Source organism: Monodelphis domestica, chromosome 2 (assembly GCF_027887165.1).
Source record: "Monodelphis domestica isolate mMonDom1 chromosome 2, mMonDom1.pri, whole genome shotgun sequence".
In the NCBI taxonomy this organism is placed as follows: Eukaryota; Metazoa; Chordata; class Mammalia; order Didelphimorphia; family Didelphidae; genus Monodelphis; species Monodelphis domestica.
In genome coordinates this window covers 244,553,002-244,578,641 of record NC_077228.1, presented here as the reverse complement: position 1 = coordinate 244,578,641, position 25,640 = coordinate 244,553,002, and the positions used below count along the sequence as shown (strand labels likewise).

General features: G+C 34.0%; 1 protein-coding gene across 3 annotated transcripts in view; it reads right to left on the bottom strand.

Annotated features, from left to right (window-relative positions):
- The window catches only part of SHISA6 (shisa family member 6), a 619,326-nt gene that overhangs the window by 252,810 nt on the left and 340,876 nt on the right, over positions 1–25,640 (bottom strand). For all 3 annotated transcript variants that reach the window (XM_056817452.1, XM_007483000.3, XM_056817451.1), the window contains exon 4: positions 23,773–23,868. In XM_056817452.1, coding sequence (XP_056673430.1) covers positions 23,773–23,868 — 96 coding nt within the window. The remainder of the gene's footprint in view (positions 1–23,772; positions 23,869–25,640) is intronic.

Here is a 25,640-nt window from a genome sequence, read left to right as displayed (position 1 = left end):
TCCAAGAGTAAAATTCTACTTTATAAGATATTAACCAGAGTTAAACTGTCATAAAAATAATAGACAAACTATAAAAATATTAAGGGCAATGGATTGATTATGGGTTTAAACTGATTTAGATACTCTGCTTGCTGTTCTTACAAAGTATCTTTGGTTTATTTCAGTGAAGCGAAGCTTATAAGTGAAGTTCTCTTCAGGGCCAGGCTCAAGGACACTAAGGAGACTCTTGTTATATAAAAAAATGAACTATTTATTGAAAATATAAGGATAAAAAAGGATTTCTAACTCTAATGCTATAGGATTTCTAACTCTGACAGGCTACACTGATCCTTCCTGATCTGATTAACCCATATTTTTACTATTCTAAATAAACTAACACTATTATCCTTATAATTCTTAACTTCATCTACAAGTTATACAAATAACAAAGACTAGCTGGCTGAGCCTCAGCAAGAATCAAGTTAGGACTCTGAGCCTTTATAAACTCAGAGTCCATAACAAAGACCAGGTCTTTGGTCTTCTCAGAGTTTAAACAATCTATAAAAACAGCAATAGAGAGTCACTAGTGTTTCCTAAATTGGGAAAGGAAAACACTTAGCTCCTTCATGTCTTCATGTGGTTTCTGGGATCTCAGGGTGAGGGCTCCAGCCTTGCCACCACAGCTACAGAAGGCTCAAGGCTCTGAACACAGCTGGCAGGGAGGCACCTGGAAGAGAGGGGCAGAGAGGAGGGAAGCCTGATTACAGCCTTCAGCCACCACTCCTCCATCTTTGGCCTCTGCCTTTGTAGGTTTTGGTCTTAGGTCACATTCAGCTTTGCAGATCAGCTCAGATGACTTAATCCATTCTAGCAATAGTACAAATAAGAAACTTCCAGAGGGCAGAGAAGCAAATTATATGGCAATAAATGTGACAATCTAGGTGAAATGAGTGAATATTTACAAAAAATACAAAAAATATAAATTGCCTAGATTAATAAAAGGAAATAGAATATTTAAACAGTTCCATCTCAGAAATAAAAATTGAACTATTTCAAGGAACTTCCTAAAAAAATTGCCAGGGTCAGATGGATTCACAAATCAATTCTATCAAACATTCAAAGAACAATTAATCCCAATATTATACAAAGTATTTGACAAAAGAAGCAAAGGAGGAGTCTACCAAATTCCTTTCATGACTCAAACATGGTACTGATTCCAAAGCCAGGCAGACCAAAAACAGAGAAAGAAAATGACAATCTCCTTAATGAACATAGATCTAAAAATCTTAAATATTAGAATACTAGTAAAAAGATTCCAGCAAGTCATCACAAGGATTATTTACTATGATCAGGTGGGATTTATACCAGGAATGAAAGGATGGTTTAATATTAGGAAAACTATTCACATAATTGCCCATATCAACATCCAAACCAACAGAAATCACATGATTATGTCAATAGATGCAGAAAAAATCTTTGACAAAATACAACACTCATTCCTGTTGAAAAAACAAGAAAATTTAGGAATAGATAGGTCTTTCATGACAATAATAAACAGCATATATTTAAAACCATCAACAAGTATCATCTGCAATGGGGATAAGTTAGACACTTTCCCAATAAGATCAGGAGTGAAGCAAGAATACCCATTATAATCTCTATTATTTAATATTGTTCTAGAAATGCTAGCAATTATAGTTAGAGAAGAAAAACAAATTGAAGGATTAAAGTAGACAATGAGGAAGCTAAACTATTACTCTTTGCAGATGTTATGAAGATATACTTAAATAATCCCAGAAAATCAACTAAAAGACTAGTGGAAATAATTAACAACTTTAACAAAATTACAGTGTACAAGATAAATCCACATAAATCATCAACATTTCTATATATTTCCAACAAAATTCAGCAGCAGGAGTTAGAAATAGAAATTCCATTTAAAGTCACTCTAGACAATATAAAATAGGGGTCTATCTTCCAAGACAAACACAGGAATTATTATAAACACAACTACAAAACAATTTCCACACAAATAACACTAGATTTAAACAATTGGAAAAAATATTAGTGGCTCAAGGGTAGGATGAGCTAATATAATAAAAATGACAATCCTACCTAAATTAATTTACTTATTAAGTTCCATACCTATCAAACTACCAAGAAACATTTTTAGTGAATTAGAAAAAAATTATAACAAAGTTCATTTGGAAGAACAAAAGATCTAGAATAACAAGGGAACTAATGAAAAAAATGTGAAGGGCCCTAGCAATTACAGATCTTAATCTGTACGATAAAGCAGTGATCATAAAAACAATATGTACTTGTTAAGGGACAGAAGGGAAGATCAGTGGAAAAGATTTGGGATAAATGACCTCAGCAAGATAATGTATGATAAACCCAAAGATCCCAGCTTTTGGAAAAAGAACCTAGTATTTGATAAAAACTACTGGGAAAATATAGAAAACAGAATGGAAGACATTACATTTAGATCAACATCTCCCACCTTATATGAAGATATAAAATATAACTTAAATATAAATATAAAGAAGTAATTATGAGTAATTAAGGTGAACACAGAATAGTATATCTGTCAGAGCTACGGGAAAAGAAAGAATTTAAGACCAAGAAAAAGATAGAGAACATTGCAAAATGTAAATTGAATAATTCTCTTTGCATCAAATTAAAATGTTTTTGTAGAAACAAAACCAATGCAACCAAAATTAGAACGAAGCAGCAAATTGGGAAAAAATCTTTATAACAAAAACCTCTGACAGAGGTCTAATCACTCAAATTTACAAGAAGCTAAATCAGTTGTACAAAAAAATCAAGCCATTCTCCAATTTATAAATGTGCAAGAGACATGAATAGGCAATTTTCAGTTAAAGAAATCAAAACTATTAATAAGCACATGAAAAAGTGTTATAAATCTCTTATAATCAGAGAAATGTAAATCAAAGCTCCTCTGAAGTACCACCTCACACCTAGAAGATTGGCCAACATGACAACAAAGGAAAGTAATGAATGTTGGAGGGGATGTGGCAAAGTCGGGACTTTAATACATTGCTAGTGGAGTTGTGAATTGATCCAACCATTCTAGATGGCAATTTGGAACTATGCCCAAAGGGTACAAAAAGACTGCCTTCCCATTGATCCATCCATTGCACTGCTGGGTTTGTACCCCAAAGCGATAATAAGGAAATATATTCATAGTTGCGCTCTTTGTCATGGCAAAAAATTGGAATATGAGGGGATGCCCTTCAATTGGGGAATGGCTGAACAAATTGTGGTACATGTTGGTGATGGGATACTATTATGCTCAAAGTAATAATAAACTGGAAGAATTCCATGTGAACTGGAATGACCTCCAGGAATTGATGCACAGAGAAAGGAGAAGAACCAGGAGAACATTATACACAGAGACTGGTACACTGTGGTACAATTGAAATGAAGAAAGAATTGAGATATTTAAAAGATATGATTACTAAACAGAACAGTGGGCATGATACTCAACCAATGGCACTTGCCCCTCTCCAGGAATCTAATTATTGATCAGTTACCTGCCAATTCTGTGAGAAGAAGGGCCACAGAATGGTAGAGTGTAGAACTTTACTCAAGGCACTCAGAATGAATCTGCAATTTAATAACAACTACAGAAGTGATACTAACAGCAATACAGTGATACAAGACAATTCTGAGATACCTATGAGAAAGAACACCAACCACATTCAGAGGAAAAATTGTGGGAATAGAAAAGGAGAAGAAAAACAACTGCTTGATCACATGAGTTGGTGAGGGTATGATTAGGGATATAGACTCTAAGGACTCTAAGTGATTACCCTAATGCAAATATCAATAATATGAAAATAGTTCTTGATTAATTACACATGTAAAACCCAGTACATTTGTGAGTTGGCTATAGGAGGAAGGTGGGGGTAGTGGAGGGAAAGAACAGAAATATTGTAACCATGGAAAAATATTCTAAATTAATTAATTAAATAAAATTTCCAAAAGTTAAAAAAAAAACAGAAGGGAAGCAACAAATTGGGAAAAAATCTTTATAATAAAATCTCCCCCCAAAAATTTAATTTCTCAAATTTATAAGGAGCTAAATCATTTGTACAAAAAAAAATCAAGCCATTCTCCAACAGATAAATGGGAAATGGGGCATGAATTGGAAGTTTTCAGATAAAGAAATCAAAACTATAAATAAGCACACAAAAAGTGTTCTAAATTTCTCATAATTACAGAAATGCCAATCAAAATAACTTTGAGGTATCACCTCACACCTAGCAGATTGGCCAACATGACATTAAAGGAAAGTAATAAATGTTGGAGGGGATATGGCAAAAGTGGCACACTAATGCTTCCTGGTGGAGTTGTGAATCAATACAATCATTCTGGAAGGGAATTTGGAACTATGCCCAGAAGGATTTAAAAGACTGACTGACTTTTGATCCAGTCATCCCACTTCTGGGTTTATATCCCAAAGAGATAATAGGGGAAAATATTGGTAGAAAAATATTCATAGCCCCTCTCATTGTGGTATCAAAAAACTAAAATATGAGAGGATATCCATCAATTGGGGAAAGCCTGAACAAATTGTGGTATCTGATGGTGATGGAATACTACTGTGCTGAAAAGAATAATGAACAGGAGGAATTCCATGTAAACTGGAATGACCTCCAGAAATTGATGCAGAGTGAAAGAAGCAGAACCAGGAGACTGGTACACTGTGACACAATGGAATGTAATGGTCTACTAGTCCATTACTACTACTACTAGCAGCAATGTAATGATATAGGACAATTCTGATGGACTTATGAGAAAGAAAACTATCCACACCTGGATAAAGAACTCTGGGAGTAGAAATGCAGAAGAGAATAATATGATTGATCACATGGTTCAATGATGATATGATAGAGGATGTTGACTCTAAATGATCACTCTATTGTAAATATTAATAAATATGGAAATAGGTTCTGAACAATGATACATGTAAAACCCAGTGGAATTGCTCATCCTTTTAGGAAGAGTAGAGGCAGGATGGGAGGAAAAGAACATGAATCATGTTACCATGGAAAAAATATTCAAAATGAATTAATTAAATAAAAAATAGAGCCTCAAAAGAAATACAGGAGAGAAAGAACCACCAAGGATATAGAGTGAAACAACTTTGAAGAAAAGAAAAACCCAAAAGCTAGGCAGAGAACATCTGAGGAGTGGGGGTGAGAGGGGAACACAGTCAGCAGGAGACTATAGCAAGGAATTAAGAGAAAGCCAAGAATAAGCCACCAACTCCACCCCATCTGGTGTTCCAACTTCAGGACGCTGGCCCAAGCCAACATCCAGATCCTGAGGCCCTGCCTGGGTAAATAGTGACCCAATCAACCCATACCTCTAAACCTGTGAAATTCTCAACCTGTGGGAACATCAAGGATCCTAACCCTGAGCCATCTGTGCTGAAGTGGGCTCATCTGCATGGTCCCAGAACAAGGCCAGGAGTATCAGTCTATGATTGGGGTAAGGACATTGATCTCAGTTTGTGGGAGTTGGTAGATTAAAAATGGGTCCTGTTTTTCTGAAAAGCTAAGTGCGGAGCTCTGGAGAAGGACAATTGGCCATGCCTGGTTAGATTAGTGAGAACAAAAAAATGTACACCTAAGCCTGAGGCTAGAATTTGAACAGTTCCTGACCTGACTAAGCTCAGAGTAAGACCAAAAGCTTATGTCCAAACCTGAGGTAAGTCTTTAAGCTTCAGTATCTTACAGGTTAATTGAAACCACAGTGGGATGTGGCTTTCAGACCTCTTAGTCCTCAGGGCATCATATCAAATCAGAAAACTAAAACTAGGAGAAACAGAGAAAAAAAAGCTAAGGGTAGCATCAAGGAAGGACTGAAGTTTAAGAAGGTAACCTAACCTCCTAGAAAATACCTATAAAAAGTCAGAAAAATGAGCAAACAACAAAAAAAGCACCTAAAGAATTTTTATGGAGACAAAGAGCAAGGTATGTAAAAACAAGTCAAGGGATAAAAAAGAGGATTGAACTGAAATAAAAGGGAAGGGAGAGATAGAATGGGGTAAATTATAAAGAAGCATGAAAATCATTATGGAGAGGGGAAGATAAGGGTTGTGACTGGCAGTGTTTAAACTTTACTCTCATCATAACTGGCTCAGAGAGGGTAAAACAAAGAGGGTATACTCATTGGGGTACAGAATTATATCTTACCCTACAGATAAAGGGGAAGTAACTGGAAGGAGGGGGAACAGAGGAGGGTGATAAAAAGCAAAACACTAGTGAAAAGGAACAGAGTAAAAAGGAATAGAATAGGATCAAAAAAGGAAAATAAATTGGAGGACAATACATGGTCAGTAATCATAACTCTGAATGTGAATGGGATGAACTCACCCATAAAATGGAAAAAGATGGCAGAGTGGATTAAAAACTGGAATCCTACTAAATGCTGTTCACAAGAAACACATTTGAGGCCGGGGGACACACAAAGGGTAAAGGTAAGAAGATGGAATAAAATTTAGCATGCATCATTTAAAGTAAAAAAAGCAGGAACAGCAATCATAATATCAGACAGAGCTAAAGTAAAAATTGATCAGATTAAAAGAGATAAGAAAGGAAATTATACTTTGCTAAACGGTAATATAAACAATGAATATTAATACTAAACATTTATTTGCTATATGTTTATAACATCCAGATTTCTAAAGTAGAAAATAAAAGAGCTTAAGGAGGAAATAGATAATAAAACCATACTACTGGGGAGTCTCAAACTTCCCCTATCAGAACTAGATAAATAAAAGCAAAAAATGAATGAGAAAGAAGGGAAATGAATGAAATGTTAAAAAATTTAAAGCTATTAGATATCTGGAGAAACCTGAAGAGGGATTTAAAAAATACACCTTTTTTCAGCAGTACATGGTACATATACAAATATCGAACATGTACCAGGGCAAAAAATATAATGCAAACTTATGCAGAAAAGCAGAAACAATAAATGCAACTTCTTCAGATCATAATGAGATAAATTATAATTAATAAGTGTTCATGGTGAGGCAAATTTTAGATTAATTGGAAACTAAATAATCTAATTCTTCAAAAATGGCGGGTCAAAAAAATCATAGAAACAATTATGGACATCATTAAAGAGAAAGACAATAAGGAGACAACATATAAAAATCTATGGGATACAGACAAAGCAGTACTCAGGGGAAAATTTATATCTTTAAGTGTCTATATCAACAAAATGGAGAGGAAGATCAACTTAAAAACTTAAAAAAAAATAGAAAGAGAACAAATTTAAAATTTCCAAATAAAAAATAAATGGGAAATCATAAAAATTAAAGGAGAAATTAATTAAATTGAAAGTAAAAGAGCCATTGAACTAATAAATAAGACCAGGAGTTTGTACTTTAAAAAAACAAACAAAATAGATAAAATACAGGAAAATCTTTTTAAAAAATTTATTTAGAATATTTTCCCATGATTACATCCCTCTTCCCCCATCCCTCCCAGAGCTGACAAGCAATTCCACTGGGTTGTACATGTATCATTGTTCAAAATCTATTTCCACGTTACTCATATATGTGAGCTATCTTTCGATATCAAAACCCTAATCATATCCCCATTGAACCATGTGATTGCTAATATGTTTTTCTTCTGTGTTTCTGTTCCTACAGTTCTTTCTCTGGATGTGGATAGCATTCTTTCTCACAAATTCCTCTGAATTTTCCTGGATCATTGCATTGCTGCCAGTATAAAAGTCTATTACAATATATTGGGCCACAATGTATACTCTGTGTACAATGTTCTCCTGGTTCTGCTCATTTGCTCAGCACCAATTCCTGCAGGCCTTTCCAATTCAAATAGATATCCTCCAGTTTATCATTCCTTTAACAATCAGATACCACAATTTCTCCAGCCATTCCCTAATACACTTTCTCAATTTTTATTTCTACCACAAAGAGCAAGGCTACAAATATTTTTTTGTGCAAGTATTTTTCCTTATTATCAATTTGAGATACACACCTAGCAGCTCTATGGCTGGATCAAAGGACAGGCATTCCTTAAAAGCCCTTTGCGCATAATTCCAAATTGCCCTCCATAATGGTTGGACTAATTCAAAAATCCACCAGAAGTGTATTAATGTTCCAATTTTGCCACATCCCCTCCAATATTTATTGCTTTACTGCCATATGGGTCAGTCCACTAGGTGTAAAGTGGTACTTCAGAGTTATTTTGATTTGCATTTCTCTAATCAGGAAGGATTTAGAACATTTTTTCATGTGATTTTTGATAGTTTTGATTTCTTCATCAGAGAACTGACAATTCATATTTCTTGACCATTTTTTGATAGAGAATGTTTTGGTTTGGTGTAAATTTGACATAGTTTCTTATATATTTGGGAAATTAAACCTTTGTCAGAGAGCATTGCTATGAAAATTTTTTCCCCCAGTTTCTTGCTTGTTTATAAAAAAACTTTTTTATAATCATTTATTTTACATTTTGTAATGTTCACTGTCTCTTGCTTGGTCTTAAATTCCTTCCTCACAGATCTGACAGACATACTCTTCTATGTTCACCTAATTGAACTAAGATTTTACTTTTTATACTTAAGTTATTTAGTCATTTTGAATTCATCTTGGCATAAGGTGTAAGATGTTGAACTAAACCTAATTTTTACCATACTGTTTACCAATTTTCCCAGTAGTTTTTGTAAAACAGTGAGGACCATATCATTTTAATGACCACTGCTTTATAGTACAGATTAAAATCTAGTACTTCTAGGCCCCTACCATTAACATTTTTTCATTATTTCCCTTGATATTCTTGATCTTTTACTTTCCAGTGTGTTCAATAGGAATGGGTGTTGTATTTCTTTAAAGGATTTTTCTGAGATAATGATGTGATTTTTATCACTAGCTTATTGATATGGTCAATTGTGCTATCAATTTATTTGTTAAGACAAACACAGGAGGCAGAGTCAAGATGGTGGCCTAGAAGGAGCAGAAATTCAGACCTCTGAACACCCTTCCTAACTGATCACAAACTGAATGCTCCTAGGGAACTAAAAATCAAACTTAACAACAAGACAGAGCCAAGGAACCCTCCTGCTAGACTTAATTCAAAAGGTATGCCCCCTGAAAAGCCAGAATCTGAGAACACTTGGGTTTAAGGGGAAGACAGAAGGAAGGTCCCAGGAACCATCCCCATTCCCACCCAGAGCTCTGAGACTGCAGCAGCAGGAACTTCTGGGCAGGAAAAGGTCCTGATCTGGAGGGTGTACCTTGAGGGCAAGGTAGTGCCAAGTTCAGAGCATCCAAAACAGATGGTGGGGAAGGAGCTAGAGAGGGAGCATAGACCTGGAAGTCTGCCAGAGCTGTGTAGATCCTCCATATCTCGTCCAGCTTTCTAGGATGTTTTGGACTCAGAGCACACCCAGCCCAACTAAGCTGAATGTAATCCAATCAAAAGTCTCCAGAACTCAGGGAAGCCCAAGCTCCACACCAATCCTAATTGACTGATGGACTGTAATCCAATAAAAAGCTTCCAGAGGACAGGGAAGCTCAAGATTTACTTCAAGAAATATGGGTGGACTTAATAGAATAATCTTTTCCATATAAAGATACACATGGGAAGGGGAGGGGAAGAACTTTCATATGAGAAGGAGAGGAAGAGAGCGTGAAGTGTAATTACTTAAACCTTACTCTCAGTGAAATCAAATCTGAGAGGGAAGAACATCTAGATCCAGTGGGATCCTGAATGCTATCTTATCCATTAGGGCAAGAAAGAAAGGAAAATTAAGGAGGGGGAAGGAGGAGAGAGTATAAAAAGGGAGGGAAGGAGAGGGGGAGGGGAAGGGAGCATAAAAAGGGAGGGGCTAGAAAGGGAAGCATCTCAAGGGAGAGGACTAGGGGACTGACCTAAAGTAAATCACTGGTTCAAAAGGAGATAGCTAAAGAAGAAAGGTCAGAACTAGGGGAAGATATCAAAATGCCAGCGAATCCACAAATGATAATCATAACTTTGAATGTGAATGTGATGAACTCACCCATAAAATGTAGACAAATAGCAGATTGGATTAGAACCCAAAACCCTACCATTTGTTGTCTTCAAGAAACACATATGAGGTGGGTTGACATTCACAAGGTTAGAATTAAAGGTTGGAGTAAGACCTTTTGGGCCTCAACTGATAGAAAGAAGGCAGGAGTTGCAATCATGATATCTGACAAAGCAAAAGTACAAATAGACCTGATCAAAAGGGATAAGGAAGGTAAATATATTCTGTTAAAAGGGAGTATAGACAATGAGGAAATATCACTAATCAACATGTATGCACCAAATAATATAGCACCCAAATTTCTAATGGAGAAACTAGGAGAATTGAAGGAAGAAATAGACAGTAAAACCATATTAGTGGGAGACTTGAACCAACCACTATCAAATTTAGATAAATCAAACCAAAAAAAAACAAGAAAGAGGTAAAAGAGGTGAATGAAATCTTAGAAAAATTAGAGTTAATAGACATACGGAGAAAAATAAATAGGGACAAAAAGGAATACACCTTCTCTTCAGCACCACATGGCACATTCACAAAAATAGATCATACACTAGGTCACAGAAACATGGCACTCAAATGCAGAAAAGCAGAAATAATAAATGCAGCCTTTTCAGATCACAAGGCAATAAAAATATTGATTGGTAAGGGTACATGGGGAGCCAAATCAATAATTAATTGGAAATTAAATAATATGATACTCCAAAATCAGATAGTTAGAGAAGAAATCATAGAAACAATTAATAATTTTGTTGAGGAAAATGACAACGGCGAGACATCCTTTCAAACCTTATTGGATGCAGCCAAGGCAGTACTTAGAGGAAAATTCATATCCCTGAGTGCATATATTAACAAATTAGGGAGGACAGAGATCAAGGAATTGGAAATGCAAATCAAAAAACTTGAGAATGAACATATTAAAAAACCCCAGAAGAAAACCAAACTAGAGATCCTAAAAATTAAGGGAGAAATTAATAAAATTGAAAGTGACAGAACTATTGAGCTAATAAACAAGACTAGAAGTTGGTACTTTGAAAAAACAGACAAAATAGATAAAGTAGTGGTCAATCTAATTAAAAAAGGAAAGAAGAAAGGCAAATTAACAGCATCAAAGATGAAAAGAAGGATCTCACCTCCAATTAAGAGGAAATTAAGGCAATCATTAAAAACTACTTTGCCCAACTATATGGCAATAAATATACCAACCTAGGTGATATGGATGAATATTTACAAAAATATAAATTGCCTAGACTAACAGAAGAAGAAATAGTTTTCTTAAATAATCCCATATCAGAAAAATAAATCCAACAGGCCATCAAAGAACTTCCTAAGAAAAAATCCCCAGTGCCTGACGGATTCACCAGTGAATTCTATCAAACATTCAAAAACAGCTAACTCCAATACTATACAAACTATTTGACATAATAAGCAAAGAGTGAGTTCTACCAAACTCTTTATGACACAAACATGGTACTAATTTCAAAGCTAGGCAGGCCAAAAACAGAGAAAGAACATTATAGACCAATCTCTCTAATGAATATAGATGCAAAAATCTTAAATAGGATACTAGCAAAAGGACTCCAGCAAGTGATCAGAAGGGTCATCCACCATGATCAAGTAGGATTTATACCAGGGATGTAGGGCTGGTTCAATATTAGGAAAACCATCCACAGAATTGACCATATCAACAAGCAAACCAACAAAAATCACATGATTATTTCAATAGATGCAGAAAAAGCCTTTGATAAAATACAACACCCATTCCTGCTACAAACACTAGAAAGTATAAGAATAGAAGGGTCATTCCTAAAAATAATAAACAGTATATATCTAAAACCATCCACTAATATCATCTGCAATGGGGATAAACTAAATCCATTCCCATTAAGATCAGGAGTGAAACAAGGATGTCCATTATCACCTCTATTATTTGACATTGTATTAGAAACACTAGCAGTACCAATTAGAGAAGAAAAAAGAAATTGAAGGCATTAAAATAGGCAAGGAGGACACCAAATTATCACTCTTTGCAGATGACACGATTATTTACTTAAAGAATCCTAGAGATTCAACCAAAAAGCTAGTCTAAATAATCAACAACTTTAGCAAAGTTGCAGGATACAAAATAAACCCACATAAATCATCAGCATTTCTATATAATTCCAACACAGCTCAGCAGCAAGAGCTAGAAAGAGAAATCCCATTCAAAATTACCTTAGACAAAATAAAATACTTAGGAATATATCTCCCGAGACAAACACAGGAACTATATGAACACAACTACAAAACACTCTCCACACAACTAAAACTAGACTTGAACAATTGGAAGAACATTAACTGCTCATGGGTAGGATGAGCCAATATAATAAAAATGACCATCCTATCCAAACTCATCTATCTATTTAGTGCCATACCCGTGGAACTTCCAAAATTTTTTTTTTACTGATTTAGAAAAAAACATAACAAAGTTCATTTGGAAGAACAAAAGATCAAGGATATCCAGGGAAATAATGAAAAAAAAATACAAAGGAAAGTGGCCTTGGAGTCCCAGATCTCAGACTATATTATAAAGCAGAGGTCATCAAAACAATTTGGTACTGGCTAAGAGACAGAAAGGAGGATCAGTGGAATAGACTGGGGGCAAGTGACCTCAACAAGACAGTATATGACAAACCCAAAGATCCCAGCTTTTGCGACAAAAATCCACTATTTCATAAAAACTGCTGGGAAAATTGGAGGACAGTGTGGGAAAGATTAGGTTTAGATCAACACCTCACACCCTACAGCAAGATAAATTCAAAATGGGTGAATGACTTGAACATAAAGAAGGAAACTATAAGAAAATTAGGTGAACACAGAATAGTATACATGTCAGACCTTTGGGAAGGGAAAGACTTCAAAACCAAGCAAGACTTAGAAAGAGTTACAAAATGCAAAATAAATCATCTGGAATACATCAAATTAAAAAGTGTTTGTATAAACAAAACCAATGTAACCAAAATCAGAAGGGTAGCAACAAATTGGGAAACAATCTTCATGAAAACCTCTGATAAATGTTTAATTACTCAAATTTACAAAGAACTAAATCAATTGTACAAAAAATTAAGCCATTCTCCAATTGATAAATGGGCAAGGAACATAAACAGGCAGTTCTCAGCCAAAGAAATCAAAACTATATGAAAAAGTGCTCTACATCTCTTATAATCAGAGAGATGCAAATCAAAACAACTCTGAGTTATCACCTTACACCTAGCAGATTGGCTAACATGACAGCTATGGGAAGTAATGAATGCTGGAGGGGATGTGGCAAAGTGGGGACACTAATTCATTGCTGGTGGAGTTGTGAATTGATCCAGCCATTCTGGAGGGCAATTTGGAACTATGCCCGAAGGGTGATAAAAGACTGTCTGCTCTTTGATCTAGCCATAGCACTGCTGGGTTTTTACCCCAAAGAGATAGTAAGGAAAAAGACTTGTACAAGAATATTCATAGCTGCACTCTTTGTGGTGGCCAAAAATTGGAAAATGAGAGGATGCCCTTCAATTGGGGAATGGCTGAACAAATTGTGGTATATGTTGGTGATGGAATACTATTGTGCTAGGAATAATAAAGTAGAGGAATTCCATGGAGACTGGAACATCCTCCAGGAAGTGATGCAGAGCGAAAGGAGCAGAACCAGGAAACCATTGTACACAGAGACTGATACATTGTGGTAGAATGGAAGGTGATGGACTTCTCCATTATTGTCAATGCAAAGTCTCTGAACAATCTGCAGGGATCTAAAAAAATACTATCCACAAGCAGAAGATAAACTGTGGGAGTAAAAACACCGAGGAAAAACAACTGCTTGACTACAGGTGTGGAGGGGATATGACTGAGGAGAGACAATGAACACTCTAATGCAAATACCAACAACAGGGAAATGGGTTCAAGTCAAGAACACATGTGATAACCAGTGGAATCGAGCGTCGGCTATGGGAGAGGGAAAGTTGGTGGGAGGGGGGGCGGGAAGGAAAAGAAAATGATCTTCGTCTCCAATGAATAATGTTTGGAAATGACCAAATAAAATAATATTTAAAATTTAAAAAAAAAAAGCTTAAAAAAAGAAACCCCGGTAGAACTTAATGTCAGCTGCAGGAAGGGGTGGAGGGAGAGTAGGGAAAGAATCTGAACCTTGTAACCATCAGAAAATATTCAAAATTAATTAATTAAATAAAAATTTCCAAATTAAAAAAAAATCTGCCACTCTCTGGAACCTAATCAAGAGAGAATTCCTTATTGAATGATGCTTTAAGAAGTTTTATCCCTTGAACAGATTTTTCCTTTCCCATAATTTGAACTTTCAGCTCTCAGCCTATAATTCGGTATAAATTTATTTAAGTGCAAGTATCCTCTAATTCCTCTAATTTCTACATCTTTTTCATGTCATTTTGACTTTTTTATTTTTGGTGAAACTGGGAAGCATACAGCAAAAAGCAATCTCAATGCAAAAGATCTTTTTGTTTTGGAAACAAAAATAAACCAATAAAAAATAGAAAAAAATTTATCACAAGAATAATCAGCTATACTTTTAGTATGAAAACACAATGTGATAAAAATAATTGCTAATAAAAATAATGGGATAAAAATTTTAAAAAATTCAATAATTTTGAATAGAATTTTAAAAATCTGATTGCACAATATACTTAATCATATCTTATCAGTAGCCAACACATCTTTGATCTCCCTCATATTTCATTGTGCCTTTCATTGTTGTGAAGGAGGGAGCTGGAATGACAGACCAGGATGCAGAGGATTTGAGTTCTTGTTCTGTTTCTACTAGCTATATGATTTTGGGTGAATCAAGCCATAGATTAGCAGAAATTATTAATCTATCATCTATGTAACCATCTATAGATACATTTAAGCATTTTTATGAACATGAATAGGAAAAGAATTACATCTTTATTTCAGTATATTTGGTTTCCTTTGCAGTCTTATGTATTTTATTTTCTGCATTAAAAATATTATTCTGAGAAGTGGTCTATAATCTTCCCCAGATTTCCACAGCATTGCTGACAAAAAAAACAAACTAAAAAAAAAAACAAAACCAAAACCAACCAAACAAAAAAAGTTAAGAAACCTGAATATAGAGACTTCAGAAGACTCAGTTTGGTTTCCACCTGTGTAACTTTGAAGTTGGATTAACTGTTTCAGGGATCATAATGGTATGGGGGCTGTGAGATTTAAAATGGTTGAGGTCTTAAACTATAGTGATTAAAATAGTGGAAGATATAAATTGTGATAGATATAAGAGAGGGTGAGTAAATTTGACCACAGAAAATATGTTTCACTACAGTGTCTTAATTTTAAATCAAATATAAGGTGGTTGTCAGGGAAATATTCCCAATTATTCAAATATCCAAGTCAACTGGGTTTTATAGAGATTTTTAATTAATAATATAATGAGGAATTAGAGAAAGAGTAGGAAAGGAATAATTATGAAGGGCCTCAAGCCAATATGGCCTAGACCTGAGTCTTAAGAGAGAATCAGTCAGTCCATTTTTTAACACTCACCACAAGGTCTGTCTAAACAAGGATTCTAGTGACACCAGGCCAGCTCCATCTCAGCTGACTTCACCAGAGAGAGCTCCAGCGAGACCTCCTTAGAGAATGTCCTCCAAGAGCTTCCCTTCTCCAGAGCCTCTCTCAAGAGATTCTTCCCAAGTGATCCTCATCAGAGATCCTCCAAAAGGATTTCTCAAAAAGGATATCCCTCCTCAAGAGATTCTGCTTTTTCTTATATAGGGATTTTTCTCCCATGTCACCTCCCCTAAGTCCCTACATCTACCAATCACTGTAGACGCTTTCCAAAGGACTGCCCATCTAAATTCCTGCTAAGTTGACCAATCTCCTCAAGTAAGTCTGAATCAGAAAAAATGCTGCTGTGTCGACCAATCTCCTCAGTAAATCTGAACGAGAGAAAACACAGCTGAGTCAACTAATCTCATCAAGAGAAAACTTGCCCAACCCTTTTAGGTACCTAGCATCTAATTGTATCAATTCTAAAAACAGGCCTGGCTCAAAGAACTCCTTGCTTTATTATAAGCATTGGTCCAAGTTCTTTCATTGTTTAGCAAGGAGTTTTCTCTCCTAAAGCAGTCTTAAGTACAGGTAGAGTAGGGGTCCTCCCATAGCAAGGATTTTTCTCCCCTAAAGCAGTCTTAAGTACGGTTGGAGTAGAGGTCCTCCCATTTCTGATCCTGGCGAGTTCTCACATCAAAATGGGGAATGTTTCTCAGTAGGGAATTTGTTCCAATTAAGAATTCCCTGATGGGGAAATTTTTAACATTCACAAGTCTGAGAGATTTCAAGATTTACAGGGCTGGGCAGATAGTTTGTGTTGAAGGCATTCCGTTCTTTAATTGACCTTTCAACATGAGGACTAACATTAAATACATCCTTAAAAGATCATGGATTTAGAATTGCTAGGGACATTATAAATTTATCTCATCCACCCCCTTCATTTTATAGACAAGGAATTTAACACAGATTTAAAACAGAGAAAGTAAATGACTTACCCAAAGGTATTTAAGAATATGAGCTAATGGGAGGTAGAAATGGTTTTACTCTTTGTACTTTATCCTTAGTGCCTGCATAGTACCTAGCTCATAGTAGGTGCTTAACAAATACTAGTTGATTGATAAATGATAGATCTGGGATTTGAATCTAGGCCCTCTGACTCCATATCCACTATCCTTTCTACTACATTACACTTTCTTTACAGTGTCATCCTTTCCTCTCTACTTTGGAAATATTGATTAGTTAACTGAGTTCTTCTAGGCATATTAATTTGCAACCTTCTAAGGCATGCAAATAAAACAAAACAAAACAAAACACAAAACTTCATTGTCTACTTTTAGCAGAGCAAGAGAGAAGAAGGAGTACATATATTCATATGCTTAACCTACTCACATGTGTTGTTAATTAAGAAAAAAGTGGTATTGTATATATCTGAGGTAAAGTTTGGCTTATTGAACTTAAATGATCAATCAGAATAGAAAGTACATTATATTACATCTTACTGGTGCAGCATTTGCAGGTATTTGAAGCATCGCGTGGTAGTGACTAGTGTTTCTCTTCTCTCCTTTGAGTCTTTGCTGGAGCAAATTTTTTACAAAATGATCTATGAGTTAAAGGCAGAAACCTAGACCCTTCATATTTTTTATAGATTTTGATTGACTTGATTTTATTGATAGAGATTTTTTAAAATGTTACTCATATTTCCCCATTATTTCCTGCTCCCATAGGGTCATCTCTTATAATGAAGATTTTTTCAAAGTTTTTTTTTTTTAAAGAAAAAAACAGAAAATGATTTTGAAGAATCAGGAAAATTATCAGCCCATAGTGAAAAAAACAGAACAATAAAACCTAATCTCACATGCAGTGTCCTAGGATTTCTGCAAAGCAGTAGGGGAAAAGTCTTCCCATATCTCTTATTTTTGAGTCAAAATTGTTCTTTATAATTCTGAAACATTGTTTTAATTGTTTGGTGCATCATCATCTTTATATTTATAATGTTTTATATATCATTTTTGGGGGGTCTGATTATATCACTTTTCATAGGTTCATGTCTTTCCACTCTATTTATATATAATGCTTATAGTTTCTTAACAGTACATATTGCATTATGTTCCCATATCACATTTATTTCACCACTATCCAATTGATGGCCATCTACTTTGTATTCGGTTTTCTGCTACCACAAAACATACAGATATAAATATTTTGGTCTTTGTGGAACCTTTCTGTCAATGAACTACTGTGGGGGAGGAAGAAGAGTGGTGATGATGGTAAATACCTATCAGTGGATTTTCTGAGTCAAATAATATGTACATTTTAGTCACTCTATTTATACAATGCCAAATTTGTTAAAAAATATTTGTAATAATTAATAGTTTCATCAACAATGCACAAATGTCCCTATTTTTCCATAATCCTTCAACATTTATCATTGCAGTCTTGTCATTTTTTTTGCCAATTTTTCTTAGTTTGAGATGAAATTTAAAGGTTGTATAATCAAGACATTATCTAAATTATGAATAATAAAATATATACATAAAACATAGTACATATATCCACAAACACATACACACATATGTTGTTTTTATGTTATGTATTCAATTTTTTGTGTCTAGCAAATCAAATCTTCATCAGAGCTATCCAATAAAAATATTTTCTAAGTCTTTACCTTCTTAATATAATGCATTAATTTTCTTTGTGCAAATTTTTAAATTTCATGTAATCATGTAGTCTATTTTATTTTTGTTATTGCCTTTATCTGACATTTGGTTAAGAATTTATTCCTTACTGATATCTGTGGAATGTACCTGTTTCTTTTCCATTTTTAATGATATGATCTTTAATCCTGGCACCCACACATTTTGAATTTATTGTGAAAAATAACTCATGGTGGGCAGTTAGATGGTGCAATGATAAAGTGCCAGGCCTGAAGTTAGGAGAACTCATTTTCATGACTTCAAATCTGGCCTTAGACACTTTATTAGCTCTGCACCGCTGGGCAAATCACCTACCCTGTTTGCCTTAGTTTTCTCATTTGTATCCATGAACTGGAGAAGGAAATGAAAACCAGTGCAGTCTCTGACAAGAAAACCCCAAAAGTCACAAATGTCACAAAGATTTGGGCATCGCTGAAATAAGTGAACAGCAACAAATGGTTTATGATGTTTGTCTAAGCAAAATTTATGCCAGATCTCTTTCTAATTTGCCCAGCAGCTTTTATCAAAAAGAAGATTCTTTCCTTGGTAATTTGTGTTTTCATGTTTGTCAACATTGGATCATGGAGTTTAATTACAGCTGCTTCTTACTTGTCAAGTCTTTTTTACTTCGCTGCTTTTTAATTTTTAACTATACCAAATAGTTTTGATGCATTGGAATATAAAGTCTCAAAATGCTATTTCTCTTTCATTCCTTTCATTCTTTTTAAATTATAACTTTTAAGATCCGATGTCTTTTGTTCATCAAAATGAATTTTGTAGTTATTTTACTTAGTATTAAATATGCAAATTAACATAGGTAACATTGTGATTTTTACTATATTATCATAGTTTATCCATGAACACTAAATATTCCTCCAACTATTAAAGATGTTATTTATTTCCTTAAGGGGCATTTTTGTAATCAAGATATTGTTTTAGTATTGGGAGACTGATCACAAAATATTTTGTACATTTTGTAATTACTTCAAATTAGATTTTCCTTTTATATTTCATTTAATTTTGTTATAATATGGAAACACTATTGATTTTTGTGGGATGATTTTTGTATATCATAACTTTCCAGAAACTAGATATTTCCTCCATTAGTATTTTTGTTGATACCTTAGAATTTTCTAAACAAACAAACATTAGTTAACGGCAAATAAAGAATTCTGTTAATGTTTTTAAGGATATAATTTTTCTTCTGGGAATCTCTTTAAGAGGACCCCAGAAATTTTGGCAGGTTGCTTCATTAATATCATTGTCATTTACATAATTGTTTCTATGTTTTGTCCTTTCACCTATTTTTATTTCTATTTCATTAGCAAGTTTACATTTAGATCTGTTTTGTTTTATAATAAATAATAAAGAATCATTATTTTATTACATTATTACTTGTAAAAATGTAATTTGCTTTTCTGATTTTTTGCATATATTTACAATTTCTCTTTCCCAATATATGACCAAATATGTGTATTCTTTTTTATAAACCTTTACTTTCCATCTTAGAATCAATACTATGTATTGATTTCAAGGCAGAAGAGTGATAAGGGCTTACAAACCATTTGAGCATATACAAATTGATTTTATCTCTATGCCCAAAGCTGGAAAGTATAAATTTTGTCTGGTCATAGTCAATCAGCTGACCAGGTGGCCTGAAGTCTTTCCTACTGCTTGGGCCACAGCAGCTTTTGCTGGCAAAGTTCTTCGAAAAGAGATTATTCCTCATTTGGCCTGCCAACACGCATTGATTTGGATAGAAGAACCCATTTTTACTGATTTGATCTTCTTACAAATTCATTTGTTTTGGAAGATAACTCCTACATTCCATATACTGTATCATCCCCTGAGCTCCAGTCAAGATGAAAGAATGAATAAAGAACTTAAAACTATGATTGGCAAATTTTGCATGGAGACTCATCTAAAATAACCTGGAATACTCCCTCTGGCTCTGTTTTATCTCAGAATCTGGCCCAGAGTTGATTTACAGATCTCACCATTTGAGATGTTATTCAGACATCTACCTATTCAGGTTCAACCATTTACCTCCACCTATACATCATTGTTAGGAGAGGACATAACCATTGCTACATATATCAAACAATTACAAACAAAATTGCGAGAACTCCATGACTGGAGCTGCTGCTCAGACAGGCTCCATAGACTTCTTGCTCCATGATTTAAACCCAGGTGATAGTGGGTATATAAAGAATTTCAAATGTACTGGGTTGACTGAACCTGCTTATAATGGACCATTCCAGGTCCTACTGGCTACACCAACAGTTATTCTAATTGGGGAGAAGGACTCATGGATTAATTGTAGCCATTTAAAAAGAGTACCTTCTGTTGATATTGAATAATTGACTGTATCATTATTTATGCCATCCTGTATTTGACCCCCTTATCTTTATGTGTGCCTTTATGGAAGTCCATAACAACTTGTATTGATAATTTGGAAAACTTGTATTTGTTATTTTCTTTCTAACTCACAGAAAAACTGTATTAGTCACATGCATTAATAACCTTTATTGTCTTGGATTGTATTTTGTGCCTTTTTTGTAGACATTTTTGTATTTTCTTCAATGTATTATTGGTTTTATACTTCATTTGCACTCACACTGTGGACCATGGCTAAGTTAAGAGGAAATGCATCTAATTTCTTGGGTAAGAACCTTTATATTCTACCCTTCTTTAAGTGACACTGATTGTAAGATATTTTTGATTATCACTGATCATAGGATATATATTTTTTCTTCAAATTTTAGTGCATTTTTTATAATTGCATGTGCAATTTAATTTTTCCTAAGCACATGTCATCTATCTAAATTGAAAGATTTTAGATTATTATACTAGTATAGGTTTACTATGTCTATTAGTTCTAACTGTAACTGCCTGTCCAAAAAGCCTTAGACTGCTGAAACTACCATTAGTATTTACATATTATGAGACTTAGTACATATATCTGATTTGAAGAAATAGGAACAAAAAGGAGCACAGACCTAATCTACATAGTGCCAAATTAGCACAGATATCTACACGGTACCACAGAAGTGCATATTTAACTTGAATGGTGCCAAAAGAGCACACAGGTCATAAAGAGAAATCAATCCTGCTAGGATTGCTGAGACTTGTTGAAACTTCTACGCCAATAAAAAAAGGACTTGAACCTAGTGTGAGACTCGAAGTTGTGATATTTAACATATGTTAAGATGCAGGACTCCTTGAACCACACTCTTTGTGAAATTTATATCAAGTATCTAGCAATTGGGTATTCTCCCTGAGAAGAAATGATGAAAGAAGAAATATATCAAGCCAAAGAATAAAAATATAGTCCCTTTTCTCAACTTTCTTGCTGTGGTGGTTGACTATGGTCCTGGCTGCTAAGTGAGCTGCATAATGTTGGACATAGACTCACTGTAAATTTGTTCTTTCTTATTTAGAATGTTTTCATATAAAACTTAGGATTGGATGTTTAGAAATTTCATCCAATAGTTATTTGGAGGTTTTTTTGTGCTATTTTTCTGATGATTTTAATTGGCAGTAATTCATGTGCCTTATGCCTCAGACATATTTCCCTGTGTGATTTTAATTTTTCTTTACATCCTCCTCAGGGGGGGGATGTGTTTTAATTAATATGAAAAAGTTTAAGTTATTTTAGGAAAAGAAATTTACTGCCTCCCAGAATCCAGATGGAGATGCCCCTGGAGACCACACGCTGCTCCAGAAGATCCTGAGAGAAAACCCGAATGCACAAAATTGAACTTTGGGGGATTAGAAATTTGCTTATTTTGTTAAAAAATTCATTTGTTACTTATATATTGTTGTGAAGAAGACTGTCCCTTGATTATTTTTATTAAAAAGCACCAAATATTTGTTTTCTTTTGTTGTAAAAATTGTTGCTATTTCCCCTTGTGTTGATATATATATACTCTTTATTTTGATTGAGATTGTAAACCTATTTGTGTTTGTTTTGATCCATTGAGGAGAATGGTCTCCCAAAGGATCGCTGGGGGAGGGGGAGTGATGTGCATTCCCAGGGCTTTGAACCCTGGGAAACTACATCTTCCAGGAATCTCTAACTCATTTTCCACAGACCTCCTACTTCCTTTGTGGCAGGTGTCTGAGAAGATATAAAAGAAAAGAGAATTGCAGATTTTGGCACCTTTTCTGGAGAAGCACCTTTTCCTGGGAAAAGTCCCTGCATAGCTGCTAGAGATTAAATTTTCTTTAGATTTCCCAAATCTTTATTTTCCTAACCCAATTAAACCTATCTAATTATCCCACAGAGTATGACTTGATTTAATGTAATTTCATTTAATTCCCTAGCATAATTATACTAGGAAAGAAAAGCCTGGTCAATTTCCCTACCAGGGCTAGGAGAGAACAGGCTACCTTCCTTTCCCTACCTTTCCCCTCCAATATTCCCATCTACATTCTTTTTGACAACCCAATCTATTGACTGGATTCACTAGCTAAAGTAGGATGTGTGGAACCAGACTTTTGCATGTAAAAGTAAGACTCAGATCTTTGGTTTAGTCCTGTAACTCTCAGTACCCACAAATGTCACCTTTATCCTTGATAAACTTTATTTAGTTACACAGAGACACAACAGAGAAAACATACACAGGTACATATTTTTTTCTTCTCTATAGAATTAACATTGCATAGGGAATTCTTTAAAAAAGTGCATGGAATGAAAGAAATATTGCAAATTGTCCTTTTTTTAGTCATGGAACAACAGATTTTCAATTTTAGTCAGAGGAAGACAGGAAATATTTCTACATATATGCCACATTGCTTCTACATAAGTATACAGATTGGTAGAAAAGTAATCAGATGGACTTAAACCAGATTACTCCTGTGGTGATAGAATTCTCACAATGCCATTATGTCTCTTTTAAAAGAAAAAAAGGTAAACAAGCAGGATTCCACATCTCCCTACACAGATGCTTAGCAAGTCAACATTAGTTACATCACAAACAGGCTCAGTAGAGAAGCTGTTTTAGCTTCCATCTTGTAGTTTTAGGGACAAATTGACTTCTAGATTTGTGTTTATATTGTACAGGATATACTTATCTATACACACTGAATGTTGGGCTATCCAAAGAATAAAATTCATATTGCATAATCATAATGCATATATAGGATAGAAATCGTATAGAAAATGTTAGTTTAGAATGGAAAAAAGAAAAAAAAGACGCATTTCACAAATATCACAGATTCCTTGTTCACCTATTCCCCAGCACTTCCCTAACCAAAATAAATAGTGTGCTTCTGTATTACTCATTTCATCCCAACACAGGGGTTATATTTCCTATGCCATACCCTCTGCCACCTGGGAAGCTCTACCAGAACCATTCCAAATTACCAGGAATAATCATTAATAGATTCACTCTAATCATTCATGTTTCAGAGTGACTTTTCCTAGACAATCTTTGTATTTAGTAAAAAATGGTTTCCACTGTACCCTTCGTGTGTCCTCTTCCTAATGTGACAAATCCAGATGAGATGAAGTTATGAAGATCATGGCCTCCACTTCTGTGGACATCCTTCCCATAGAGTCCTGTGGGAAAACAGTAGATAAAGGAAAGTTATTTTATATACCTAAGACACCTGCCATTTATTTCTAATCTATCTTATAGAAATCTGCTGGACAGTAAAGTTCATGAAGGCAGAAGATATATTTCACTATCTAAATCATCCTCTGGTGCATCCTTTGGTGCCATACATATAGTATTTGTTTGTTTTAAATTTATCTAGTTTATTCAATTAAATAAATTAAAATTAATCAGAACTTAATGCCAAATAAAATGGGCATTTTCACATTCATAGTACAATAAAAATAAGATTTCACAATACTTGTATATAGTAGGAGCTATTATTATCTCAATAGATGAGGAAACTGAAGTTAAAAGAGATTGAATGTCTTATTTAAGTTCAAACAGTTAGCAAGGAATCGAATTGAGGTATTTTGGACTGTATAGGTTAGGTACTCAAGTCATTATTATGAGGTATTAGAAACTTTTTTTTTTCTGTAAAGAACCAAAATGGTAACTATTTTATGTTTTTAAGGATGCTATGTATATACTTGCTATGCCAAGAGAATGAACAAATTTCCACAAATTTTTATTGATGAAATTAAAAATAATTCAGTATAATGTTTTGTAATATAGATCTAGTAATGAGAACTGAGAAATGAGTAAAAATATTTGGAAATATTTCAATTAGTTTGGGGCTCTAATTTTGTGTTCTCTAACATCAAAATTACTTCTAAATGTTCATCTAAATGATCAGATTTTATATTTCATCTTTAAAAGTATATTTTCAAAAATAGGTACTGCCAAATACTGATATCAAACCATAAGCACATTTGTCTTTTAGTCTGTTATTACACTGAAGTCTGTAAATTAAGATTAGTGGAAGATCTGGTTTCACAGTTCAATAGATTTGGAAAGATGAACATTTCTTTTTTATTTTTGCACTTGCACAGAGGTCCAAAAAGTTCCTAGGAGCATAGTTTGAACTTGGAAAATATTTCTACTGCCAATATACTTTGTGTTCTGACAGTGCAGGAAGTATATAAAGCAATTTGATATGGTTTATGTGTCAAACACCATTAGTTGTTGAAATAACTTTATTGCCATTTAAGTTTCACATAATATCATTATTTTATCTCAAAATTTTATGTTAAATAAATTTAGAAACATTATCAAGTATGCAGCAAAATCTGATTTTTAAAATATTCAAATGTAAGAAAATGATTTTTCTTATTGAGAAAAAATTTCAATCTTGGCCATGAACTCAAAAAAGTCATAATAAATTTTTTTCTCTTTTTTTCGTGTTCAAATATATGTTGATAATAAAATAAAATTTTGCATTATGGTGATGTGCTTGGTATTACAAAATGCTGTCAAGTTATCTGAAGTGATGAAAATGCCACATCAACTAGTTAACTTTGTCACTGTTATGTTGTAAATGAACAAACAACTGTCTTCCAATGAAATTTTTATTTATTGACATGGAAATCTAAATTTAATATATTATTATTTTGATTTTTTAACCATTAAAAATGTGGAAATCATTCTTTGCTTGAACTGTAAAAAAACAAGTGTGTCAGCTTTGGACTGTGGGTCTGATTTCGTCTAGAAAATGCTATTTTTAAAACATTTTATTAATTCCATTTAAAAAATTCTAATGACTTTTCCTCAACTTACTCTCATTGTCCTTTCCTCTTCATACTTCCATATCTCTTTTAAAAGAGAAATACAGTTAGGTAAAACAAATCAACACTTTGGTCATATTTGAAAATGATTCGAAAATGAAAATAACCATTAA